The 13,342-nt window shown below is 40.3% G+C and overlaps 1 protein-coding gene across 2 annotated transcripts in view; it reads right to left on the minus strand.

Moving 5' to 3' along the window:
- The window catches only part of pth2ra (parathyroid hormone 2 receptor a), a 66,134-nt gene that overhangs the window by 42,961 nt on the left and 9,831 nt on the right, over nucleotides 1-13,342 (minus strand). The window contains exons 3-4 of one of the 2 annotated variants that reach the window (XM_046055025.1): nucleotides 4,255-4,376; nucleotides 1,142-1,239 (exon numbers count right to left, since the gene is read on the minus strand). In XM_046055025.1, coding sequence (XP_045910981.1) covers nucleotides 1,142-1,239; nucleotides 4,255-4,376 — 220 coding nt within the window. Of the gene's footprint in view, nucleotides 1-1,141; nucleotides 1,240-2,681; nucleotides 2,811-4,254; nucleotides 4,377-13,342 lie in introns of those variants that run through there. The other variant, XM_046055026.1, reaches the window with a different exon arrangement.

Here is a 13,342-nt window from a genome sequence, read left to right on the forward strand (position 1 = left end):
ATAATAAATATAGCTAAAGAAACCTCATTTCTTGACTGGCCACTCTCTGCTGTCTTAGAAGAGACAACTTTTGTGCTGTGTCAGCCACCGTAGCTGTCCTACGCTCTGTGAAAGGGTAGGGGTAAGTAGATGATTGCAATTCACAACCCTCACCACTAGGTGCCACTAAATCTTACACACTGAACCTTTTAGTAAAGTCAGCCTAAAATGTGGTGATTTTTAACTAGTTTTTGAAACTTTAAATGCGATGCACACTACATACTGCACAGCAGTGGTCGGCAAATAAGTCTGGCATCGGGCCAAATTTTCCAAGCCGTTATATGGCGTGCCAGAACAAACTCAAACCAAGTCAAACCAAGATATTTTTTTCTCCCTTGTTAAACAAATTGAATGAAAGGACACTTTTGCACATGCTCACATAAAGCATGTACTGTAGTGTGTTTGAGTCCCGGCGTTTGATCCGCATTCATAAACCTGTGGACGCTTATTTTCATTTCCCTGAAGAAATTCAGGGGAATCCAATAACACGTTTACTGACAGCTTTTTCAGAGGTGTGTCAAGCAGGCCAGAGACTCTCTTGAATGTCCTTCAGAACTCTTCAAAGTAAAAGCTCTTAATAAACTCGACATGAAGCATTGCTGCAAAAGACGTCCTTGCACTTAAGAGGAAGTGGTTATGTGAGTAACTGTCATGACTGAGATCTGTTATTGCCAACCACTGCTGTACAGACTGTACGATGAATACTTCTACTAAAAGACAATTTTGGATCAAGTTTCTTAAAGACGAAGCAATAGACTTGTTGCTTTTAAAGTCTAAATGTAAAAAAACTGTTTGTTTCCATCATATATCAAACAGGATCTTGCTTTTAATACTGTGCATGGCAGGTACAGCATGGTTTAGGTTTCGGAAAGGTTGTGTTTTGGCAAATAAACACAGGTCACACAGTTTGGTTAGGGTTAGCCAAGTAAAACAATTGGTTAAAATCAAACCACTGCCAGTTTGCAGCTACGTTTTTTTTTTTTTTTTCCAATATATGGTGGTGATGTGAAGATGAAGAGGACCACCTCCTGCAGTTATTCCACTGACTGCAGTTTCTAACAAAAAGAATACAGCATTTAAGTATTAGGAAATCCTCTCGTACCTGAAGTATCCAATGATGAAGATGGCCACTAGCAGAGAGCTGAAGGACACAGCGTAGCCAATGGTATACATGATATACAGCCGCTCAAAGAAGTCTTGCTGCAAACATAAGAGAGAAAAATTTGCTATTCAGTCCACTCATCAAGATGAAACACAGTCTCAACAATGAGCCTTCATGATGCTTTAGGGGTTAAATCATTTTGCACTTTAAAAGGAAATAGGAATAACCGGTGCAGTGAATATTAAAGTTGATAGTGACATGCCAGATTAAATAATTGATCAGAATCCCATTCCCAGAGCTCTTTCTATTTAAGTGTGTTTTGTTTAAAGCTTATCAAAACAGAGCAGGCAGCCATGAATGTGTATGTAGCAGTCTAATCTCTGACAGATGAAGGACAAACAAATGTTTATCAACTGAACACAACATCAGACGTTTGGACCTATTTCAAGCATTGGTCAGACTCAGAGGAGCCAGATGATTCAGATGTCACCATGAACAAAATATGTCTCTCTCCCTGGCAATATTTTCATTTTCATAAAACAGATGACTAATAGTCGCTGAGGCAATGCGTTTGCTTACTCAATAAAAGTAGTAGTAGTAAGAGAGTCATATTTTGTGAGCATACAAAATACAGCTATCTGATAGGTAAAGTTAAAGCCACAGTGATGGATATTTCTAAATAAACAACAGAGGCAAGTCCAAGCCAAGTCTGAAGTTTTGTGATTGAAATTTCCATGTCATAAAGTTTTTTAAGAATCTAAATGCTGAGCATGCCAATTAATTAGTCGTGGCCTCCAGTGTTGTCTTGTGTTTTCCCCTTCCCTGTGTTCCCAGTACTCCCCTGTCTGTCTCTGACCCTCGTCACTTCCACTCCGACATGGAGTGAACTCTGGTTGGAGTCACCCTCACAGCCAAATCGAGCTCCCTAACCCACATAGGGTTTAAATACAGCGGCCAAATTTCGGACAAACTACCCTCTCCCTCCAGCGTAAATAGGATTTGACATTACCGATGCACTCACTGCTACAATATGTTTATCAAATAAACAACAGTTGTATTAAGATTCAGGATTGATGTTGAGGAAAAATGTGTTTTTTGCGATAGCATTTGTCATTCATTTTGTGTTTGTGTCGAATATTTCTTTAAGAACATGACTTTAGATGTTTACGAAAGAGAAATATTTTATTCTTTTATTAAAAAAGATTGATATTCATTGTAAAAGAAAAGCCTATATATTTGAACCTCTTTATCTTAGCCTATATGAAAAATATTACATCCACAAATACAACATTTCAATAGCCTATAAATCATACATTATATTGAAGCAGTTAAAATGTAACAAGACTTAGGCTAACTATTTTTCTTTAATGCCTTTGTTGCTTGTTATGTGATCCCCCTGTGTATCCCGTTGTGTCATGTTCTATTATTCTGTTGTTTACTGTAGGCTATTTTATTTTGGCTGAAGATTTTCATATAAGATGAATACAATTCAATTGCCTATCAGACAAGAACATTTTTTATTAAACACAATGTTGTTTACCTGCGAATGGTGATATGAATTGTTAGTGTAGTTTCGAAATTTAAAAATCCTACATGTTAACCTGGCGAAGTCACATGGAACTCCCATTGAAAGAAAGGTCCCCGATCGTGCAGCAAAGGGTGTTACACACCTTCAACAAGCCGGCATCGGCGCTCACTCGGCATTGGAGGGTTTAACAACCCACTACCACTCTGCCCTCATTGGTTTCAGGTGGCACTCAATGTGGCAGACCTTCCGCATGAACGCGCAAACAGAGTGGAAGTAGTTAGGGAGAGGGAGTAGCAAGCAGTTTTCGGACGCCCTCTGTGTTTGGGTGTGGTCTCCCCTCCTGGATCAGCTCCTCCCGCACACCTGTCAGCTATCAGCTCGTCACCTCTCGGTCACATAGCGGCAGTCCATCAGCACATCTTTTGTGGCTCAACTTCCAGATCATGCCAGATCATTGCCTCTGCTACAGTCTAGCTCAAGAGTGTCCAGCATTCTCTAGTTTGTGATTTATTGTTGGTGCTTACTCCTGGGCCTGTTGCTAACTATACTCCTCATCTGCCTGCCTTCCCTGTCGGATACCCTCGCGTAATTCCAGCCTGCTCACCCCATCCACCCACGCTCCTCAACCCTCTGCCATCACCAGCCATCTAACCTCTCTATTCCATCTCTTCCCCTGCAATTTTTTTTAATAAACCCTTTTTAACTTCACCTTACATCCGCGTCCTGTGTTTGGGTCAACAATGTAAACACAGACTGACTCAGTGGCTGAACACTAAACACACACTTTTGTGTTGGAAACAAATGGTGAATCAAAGCTTTGTATGTATGTTTATGTGCATACGTAATTATACAGTATGTAGGTAATGTTTCAAGGTGGACTTAAGTAAGCTTCAGTCTATTAGGAACACTGTAGTATTTCCATTAGTCATTGCTGCTGTGTTTTTATCTCAAACATCCTTTTTCTAAACTGAAGAAAGTTACATGGTGGATGCTTGTGATACATGTGTCTCAAGAGGCACATGGTCTCCTTAGATCAAAATTAAAAGACTGCAAACTGGGATTAGTATCCACTTCAGCTACTCCTCCATACTCTTGACTCAAGTCTGGCTCATGTCTTAAGTCTCAAGTCTCGTTTTGATAAGCAATGGATCATATTACTATCCCAAGCAGGAAGCTGTTTTCAGTTAAGGAAAAGCCCTGATAAACCAACTATACACCAGCTGCAGAGCACCGAACAGCAGGAAACCTAACATTATTATTATTATTATTATTATTATTATAGTATTTAGCAGATATTTCCCTCTGGAGTTGGTCGAGACCAAAAAGAGAGCTAAAGAGAGTGACTTACATTTGCCAAGTGGCCAGAAACACGACTTCAAATGAATACTAATGATGCACTCTGTCTGCTAAATATGTAAATTGTCAGCCTCCACGTTTGCATGCCTGTGGGACTGACTGCTTTGACTGCTACATGTGCTAACAATTTGTATGTTTACAAGTCTCATGTTGTATGTGAATTACACTGGATTAGCCAATCAACCAAATCAGCTGCTCATATATCAGATTTTTAAAGTCGTACTCTTACTCTCTCTTCTTCATCAGTTGGCTGAAGGAAGCGCAGACACTCTGAGTAGTTGGCCCATGTTTTGTTCCAGTGGTCCACAAACACCCAGGAACCGTTGACATCACACTTCCTGTAAGCATGTCCTGGAAACACATACTATCACATGATTTTGGACATTTACATCACTTTTGAATTAAAATGTTTTACATGATTAAAGCATTTCATGCCAGTGGATCTTATGGATTTTGGGTCCCAGCCGAGTAAAGTAAAAGTTCTACCAGCCTTGATATGTTAAAGGCCTTGCACTCCCATAGTAAACCTACACAGATGTATTCAATTTAGGGCTGCACGATTAATTATTAATCGCAATTACAATGTTGTCATGTGCGATTACACAACCACAAAAAGTATGTGATCTAATAAAACAGAAAATGTGTGTGTGACCTTTCTTCCACCACACCGAGCTGTCGTTTGTAGCCTACCTGCAAAAACAGATAAGCCTACGTGCAATGAGAAAAATGATTTATGAAGAGTGTGCAAGTAACTTTTAAGACAACAACCTACCATAACCCCCCGCCCTGTAATCATTCAAAACATAGTCAGACTTGCCACCAGAGCACCGAGAGAAATGGCAGTGTTCCGGTCGCTCTGTGACAGAGACGTGTTGTCGTCAGCGGAAGTGAGACAGACAAAAACTAGAAGATAAAGAAGGTTTGGGTTTGGCTCGCTGGCCATTTAACGTTAGCTGTATCGGTGCCTTTAGTTGTTCAACATTTTCAACTTTTCATAAAGCCAACGTGCTGGTCAGTTTCACTTTTCGTCAACCGACCAATCACAGCCTGGATGGGGCGGGACATTAAAAAAAGTTTGACGTGCTATAGCAAACTTTACAGTGTTGAACAGACAAAGAGACCAATGTAGAGCCATTTTCCTGCACATGAAACAGCTGTAACTAGATATAACATTCAACTAGTGGTAAAAACGTCAAAAGTCAGTATTTTGCGCATTCCTTGATAGGTAAGCAAGTACACTCATAGTACCATTTGTTCCATTATAATCAAATCGCAAATCACAATATTGGTCACAATAATCACAATATGACCTTTTCTCCAATTAAATTCTTTTGGCTACCTCTTTTGAGGACTGTGAGGGTGAGTACAGACAGTACTTGATTAACATCTTCCTGACTCCCCTTAGCTACGATAGCTTACCCTGTTAGGGACATTTTGGCTACGTTCAGACTGCAGGCCAAAGTGACATAAATCCGATTTTTTCGCTCATATGTGACTCAGATCTGATCTTTTTATAACAATGTGAACAGGCCAAGTCCCATGGAATCAGATCTTTTCCAGTTTTGAATTTTGGGCCACTTTCATTTGTGGATCTTTTTAAATGTGACCTCAGTCTGGAAACTAAGGCCAGAATTGACGAGACTTGTCTGTTGTCACAGTTCTGCTTTAAACGGACACGCGATTTAAAAAGCTTCACAAAAAGCCATTATAGACACGTGGCTGTTTTTCTTCTCTACCTTTCTATCATCTGCTCACAAATTCCCTTTCTTACACCTGAAATCCACCAGACCGCAATCTCTCTTCTGAGTTATGTGGATGTTACTTGTGTCCGTGCGGACACAGTGGAGAGAGAGAGAGAGACTGTAACGTTAGTGAGTTGGGCAGTTGAAACCATAATGAATAGGACAGAAAGTTGTGAACACTTGTCATAATTCGGGAGAAATGTGACCCATGAGAGGACAATGAAAAACATGAGTCTCTTGTGAAAATTAGGAGGGTTATGTATGAGCTAACCGGAGCTAGCCTCCGTGGCTCCTTGTTTACTTCTGTAAAACAGGGTGCTGAATGTGAACGTGTAATTCTTCTGCGCTTCACTGCGGGTCACTGGAGTCTGACATGGGCCACATTTAAGCAATAATGTGAACTGTCAGACAAAGAAATCGTATCTGTGAAAAGAAATCGGATTTGAACATTAAGGCCTGCAGTCTGAACGTAGCCTTAGACAAGTCAAGTAATAAATAAAGTTAATTATTAATCCAGTTTCAGGGTCCTGGTATTCTGCACGCTATCACACTGCCATGGCTTACAGAGACACTTAAACAGATCTATCATTACTGTTATTAGTAACACCTGTTCTTTACCTATGACAAGTCAAAATGTTTGCTGTGAATAAGGCCTATTTGATTAGTCCAATCAGCCAGAATGATTGAAAACACATATGTATGTGCCTAAGACCTTTGGCCGTTTAGCAAAATATGTAGATGATGCTTTAAAATGTACTAATACAAACAAAAAATTGATATCAACAGCCTGAATTTATCTCTACATTTAAAGTTTGTTGCAATCTTCTAGCTGCCAGTGTTGGTGATGGTACATTATGAAAAAAACAAATAAAATCTTTGCATATAACCTTTGTGATTGAAGTCATAGATGTAAGACGGGCAGGGAACCTTGGTAACCAGCCCAGGGGAGCCACGGGGCCAACAAATTAGACCGTCCCAGTCCGGAGTGCACACCTCATCTACAGTGAGGACAGGAAGAGTGACAGGAAGTCAACACACAGAAACTGTCATCGGCCATTTGGTCAGTGGTCATTAAGTTGACAACTAATCTGACACATTTAATCCTTAACTCTGGTTGCTGATAAAGTTCTGGTCAAAGTGATTTTCTAAATGTCAGACAGGAAGTTTAACAATGATGTATTTAGATTTGTATCATCTCCATTGGATTGTTTTATTCAACCCCTAAATATCCCTTCGAATACAAAATGTCTGTTACTTATGGTGATGTACAGTATTGTCCATAGACTGAGCTCCCAGAAAAACAGAACCACCTGGACTTTTGACAGTGATGTAAAACTATGCAATAAGTAGAGCCTAACATAAAATGGTCTGTGTTTGGGTGATACTAGAAAATAACTACTTCACATGACATGCTGTCAAACCAAGTCAGAAGGCAAAAGTGGGGGGCACATTTTCAGAGTGTCTCTCCTCTAAGGCTTTCATAGTGTTCTAGTGCCTCTGACTGCAGTATTTTAGGTGCTGTTCAACCATCCAACATGCACTTCTAATGGAGTATACTGGCCCCTTAATTGTTCTGTGTTGACTCAGTTCTATAATGTGATTTGAGTGTTTTGTTTGTTGTGATGGTGTTTCACCCAGGTAGTATTTACAATCTGTAAAGTCAGCTGTTAATATTGTTGAAGTCGTGTTTTTGCTGGTGGGGGGGGTTTCAGTAGCACACATTCAGCACTGACAAGGGTCCAAACAGGCAAGTAATCCGAGAAGGAGTCCAATAAAGGGCAAGGGTCCAAAACAGGTAGGTAAAAGGTCTTGGGTACGGCAGATGAACAGGATACAAAGGCTAGAGAACAAGATATGACATACATGGAAAAGTAACATAACAATATAGCACAAATATGGCAGAGCAGTTGAGGGAAGTGTGTAGTTGGGTCTGGCAGTCAGTTAATTGGGAAATTTGAGGAAGTAGGAATGTGGCTGAAAGGAGAGACAGAGAATCACCACATCAAGACTAGGGTGATTATAGTAGTCTAAATATAAAAAACACAGCTTGTATTGTGTCTGCTGTGAATGTCTGTCATGACACCGTCATAACAATAACACAATACCTGTCATGTCTATGAATGTTGGACTTTTGTCATTTTTAATGCAAGGGTTGACATTGTTTGAGATGTCTTTGTATTGACAACATGACATTAACCAATACAACATGACCTGTCATAAACAAACCTTTTCTAATTTTCAAACTTAAAGTGTTTAGCTTTATGCGTTAACATTACATTGAACTGTCATTATGTGGCTGGTTGTGACTGTGGCTGTCATGAGACCATTATAACTGCATCGATACAATTTGGACTAGGCCTAGCCATTAAAATGTCATCAATTGTTATTACACTGTCAAATGATTTTACAACAATGTCATGAATAATTCAGTTGACGTCGTGAAAAGTCGAGAATTGTAAATTGCCATGCCATGGTGCCATGGGCCAAGTGCTTGACACCAAAGATTACATTTCCAGCTGAATGATTAAATACAGAGAAAAATATCCTTCAATTAGAGCATCATTGAAGTCATTTTGCAGTTTGAGATGTTCATATTGATACTTCAGTACAATATCATTAATAGTCGCGCTATATGAATGCATTTAGAAGAATCAAAACAGGATATTGTCACCATCATTATGAAGTTTAATTTTTTTTATTATTATTATACATGATTTTCAAACTCTTAATGGCTCCAGGCCGCAGCTTCAGCAGGTTCAGCTGCTAGCTATAAATCTCTAGCTTATATTTATTCGGCGCTGTGAGGACAATATATATTTATGTCTGTGGAAAATATTCTTGCATATTTTTTTAACTGTTAAGTGATATGTGTGTGTGTGAAGCGCCAGTGGCTTGATGTATGCACGAAAGAAAGGGGACAGGCACTTCCCAACTATGTGGACACTCACTGGCTAATGTAGGCTGTGGATAGGGCATGGAAGTTTCTACTGGGTCAACTGAGGTTTCAATTGGGTTTTTTTTGTTTACATGCGGACTGTAGTTAGGCTACTATAAAACGATGCAACAACAGTCCGTGGGTATTTATTGATATAATGCATTTTGGACTAAATATTATATATCAAGACCATTTTTGTCGGAATGTAATCCATCGGTGGACTACAGCTTCAGACGAGTTGCGTCAATTTTGATTGGCCTAGGCAGTGGTATGTTACTCACCAGTACCAGCATTTGTACATTTTACTCTTTGGTGTACCGGGACTTTTCTTGCAGTCTTTTCTGCTCTCTCCATATCTAGTTCACAATGGGGAAATTCACTCATTGCATCAACTCCAGTACAAAAACAAACCAAAGACAGAAGCAAACAGTAGACAAATAAAATAGACATTAAGTTACTATTAAATAATTAAAATTGGAGCATATACGTACGCTATTTACAGATGCAGGTATGTACAGGTAGGACTGGGGTTAAACATTGCACAGATTGTGCTAGATTAAGTGCAGTAGTGGTAATGAGTATTGCAGTTGGTGTATAGCAGACAAAGCATACAATACTAAACAGTAGTGCAATATGATGGTCACAATATGTTGCTTCCGAGTTAAAAAGTCTGACTGCAGCTGGAATGAAGTACCTGCGTTAGCGCTCCCTCTTGCACTTTGGGTGCAGCAGTCTGCTGCTGAAGGAGCTGCTTAAAGACATCACTGTCTCATGCAGGGGGTGGGAGCTGTTTTCCCTGATGAACTTCAGCTTGACTAGCATCCTCTTCCCGCCCACCTGCTCTGCGTCCCCAGTTTATTTAGTCTTTTCCTGTCCCTCTCTGTGCTGCCAGCTCCCCATCAGACGACTGCGTAGAAGATCGCAGATGCCACCACAGTGTTGTAGAACATCTTTAACAGTGTCCTGCACTCACCGAAGGACCTCAGCCTCCTCAGCAGATGGAGGCGGCTTTGTCCCTGTCCTTGTACAGGACATCTGTGTTGGTGGACCAGTCCAGTTTATTGTTGATGTGAACCCCCAGGTATTTGTATGACTCCACCATGTCAATGTCTACACCCTGGATGTTCACATAAATCCAAAACACAACCGCTTTCATACTGAGATTCTGCAATAAACTCAGTAACATGCAGGCTGTGGCATTTCACACAGGCATGTTCAGGCTACATTACTTCAAAGTTCCTGGCTCAGAGGCAGAACAACACCAGCTCCGTACCTTTCATACAGCACAGCAAGCTGGCATATTGGCACAATACTCCCAGAAAACAAGGCAGCCAGACAGTATTGACTATTCTGCATCCTATGTCAAGAAATCTGGTCAGATTTGCCTCTTGCTTACTGATTCTGAACCGTACCAAAGCCTCTACAGGCTAGTCCTGCCACTCGGCAGCCATCTTGGTAACGCTTTCGGGCAGTTATTCGGACTAATAAGACTTTTAGCTAAACGGACATTAAGCTGTGAAAGATCCACAACTAGTTATTGAATGCAATCAACGTAAGGTTTACATGCAATGGCCATTGATTTGTTCAACATCAAGCTGATAAAAATATTACTGTAACACTGCAGTGGTAGTTTACTTGAGTTTCCAGCATTTTGTATCATGCCGTCTCCGGTGGGACAGTTTCTGTTTTGATTCAATTATTAGTTCAAGCATGCACATGAGCACATGCTTGGGAAGGTAGTGGTTGCAATCTGAAACCTCACCGCTAGAAGCCATTGAAAACTAAACATGGCCCCTTTAAGTTTGATCATTAGACCTGCTAAGGCTCATTTATGAAAGGTTATGTTGTCTTGGTTAATGTCAAGTTGTCAAAACAAAGACATCTCAAACAATATCAACTTTGCATTAAAAATGACATAATTGACCGAATGACAACAATCATAAATATACATTCATACAGACTCTTTCATGTTCGTGACAGGTGTCATGTCAGTCTCATGCATACCTCTTCAAATGAGTATTCTCCCATATACTAACACAATCACAGGTAAATGTCTTCATGACATGTTGCATGTACTGAATCTTGGCCATATACTGATTTCCTAGGAGCACATGTTCCTTTGCCTTTTGCCAACAAAACCAATGGATGTTAGTGGATTTTATTGTGCAGGATGTACAAAATCAGAAACAATTAGTCTAGTGAGAAATGTGTGAGCCTCTTAGGGACACAACGCTCCAAAAACGTAATCTTTACCTCTGCTGACTCATCTCCTGTCTGCTCGTCTCATCCTCTTCTGAGTGCTTTCAAAAGTAATGCTCTTTCTATTCTGTCTTGTCACATAATTCATTTTATGTCACCAGTGAACATTCTTCAGAATATGCATGATAATAAGTCAAAACGGCAAAATTTGAAAGTAGTAACTGCCCCGGTGATAATTGTATGCTGCGTCGTAAAGGTTAAAAATATAAAACTGTTCATTTGAAAACTGTTTCAAGCTCAGTGTTTTTTGTCACAGAAAGTAATTGATGCCAAAGTTCCCCAATAGAAATTGCACATCAGGCCATATCACACTTTTAGTTGGCCATCCCCTAAACCCCTCTCCCTAACAGAGACAGTTTAATGACATCTTAGTGATCTTAATGAGGCAGGGCAGGCATGCCCAGCCTTGGATTTAAGATGTGTATTTCTACAGCATGCAGGGAAGAGGAGTTCAGCAGGGTCATATTTGTAATGCTGTTGCTGAAAAACTAGGCACAGTCTGTGGAAATACTGGATTTAAGCATTGGTTTCTCCCTGGGCATGGATGTTCACCAGTGTTGAGCAAGTTACTCAGAAATTTTGCTGGTTTACACTAGACGACAATGTTCTTTGCATCAGACTGTGACCCAATAATGTAGGTAGCTACTTACAGCTGTGGAAAGAACGCCTCTCTCCCTCGTTCTCCATTCTTCCTATAGTTTTTGGCTATCAGAGGACATGAACAATAAAGTCCGGTGCCGCTGAGCTGCCGCACAGTCGTTGATTCATGTCAAGGATGGTGCGTTCAGCAACGAGTAACGCAGCGTCACTTGCATTAGTAACTAGTAATAACATTACTGTTTTAGAAAAGTAATTAGTTACACTACTTAGTTACTTAGAAAAGTAATATTATTACAGTTACTGCCCAACACTGATGTTCACATATGGGGTTCATTTTTTCCCTTAGTAAAAATGCAATAAAATTTCTGTTGTTAGATTTCATCATTTATTTATGAAACCTTTCTGCAGACCACAGATAACCTTCTGGCATGCTAAAATACCAAGAATTTTAAAAACTGCATTATGTGCAATGATAGATTTGATAGCTTGCACCAGGGGTGGGAATTAACTTTTTGGCTCACCTGCCAAGGTAGCTGGTAGATGAAAAAATCCACTGGCCAAACATATTTTTTACTGGCCAAAATAATAAAATGCCTTATGCGTCACATATATATTTGTTTCTGACCTTTTAATTGAGATAATAAGGTATTATGTCAAATACAAACAAGAAGCCAGAGTGAAATTTGAAGCTAAATTATATTATTACTATTAAATGTACTTAAGACAAAACAGTAAATTGTTTTATAAACTTACAAGATGCTTTTTAATCATTCAATTGAAACCTCATAACTGCCCACTCTTTTCATGCTTTATTATTCAACTTAAACCTCCAAATCAGACTGCTAACTTTCTACTATCACCCTCTTCTGGCCTCCTGGTTCTGACAGAGTCCTGGTGCCACGGCATCACAGGTTTTGTGGGATCAACATTTTTTATACAGCCTTTGGATCAATCTCTGGGGAGGACAGCAGGACCATTAGAAGATCTGACAGTGTGTCAGACACTGACTGGACTAGCCAGCTAAAAACAACTTTTGTAATTAGCAGCTTTCACGCTGCCTTATTTCACGGTGGTATTGTGCCAATCTGCCGGCTTGCTGCACTTTATGAAAGGTATGGAGCGGATTTTATCCGCATCTGAGCAGGGAAAGTTGGTGACAGACACCAGATAGAAAGATGGAACGATCTGTTGACATGCCACGGCACGCCGCTGGTTCCTGTAAAGCCGGACCGCTATGTGAAAGCACACATGATTGCGGGATAAAGGCCTTTTCACACGGGATAAAGCTGCAAACTTTGGTTCAGTATGAAGAAGCAAATGCGACATAAATACGGATATTCTTTCCACGCTGATCTCCGTATGAAAGCGGCTACACTCTCACTCTCCCCTCCCGACTCCTGTCGCCTGTCCTCTAACGCCCACAACTTACAAATCTACGCCAATCAAACAGAAGTAACATGAAACGAACATAAACAACAACCAATGAACGCCCCTAATCCGTGTGTTGCACGATTTTAGATCCGTGGGTACATCAGGGACCAATTTAAGTGCAACACACAACCACCAAGAACGCCGGTTCGCTGCTAACTACCGCCAAATAGAAATTATACTGCGATTATATTTACCCGCCAATGTGACGGGTAGTCTTCCAACATTTGGCCACCAAACAGAAAATCCAACCTCATTTGACAGGTGTTAATTTCCATCCCCGGTTTGCAGGTGTAGCAACAGTAAGGGTGCGGGGCTTTGCAAACAGTCAGTTGTTTATATACATCTTCTGT

This window comes from Micropterus dolomieu, linkage group LG07, assembly GCF_021292245.1.
Source record: "Micropterus dolomieu isolate WLL.071019.BEF.003 ecotype Adirondacks linkage group LG07, ASM2129224v1, whole genome shotgun sequence".
In the NCBI taxonomy this organism is placed as follows: Eukaryota; Metazoa; Chordata; class Actinopteri; order Centrarchiformes; family Centrarchidae; genus Micropterus; species Micropterus dolomieu.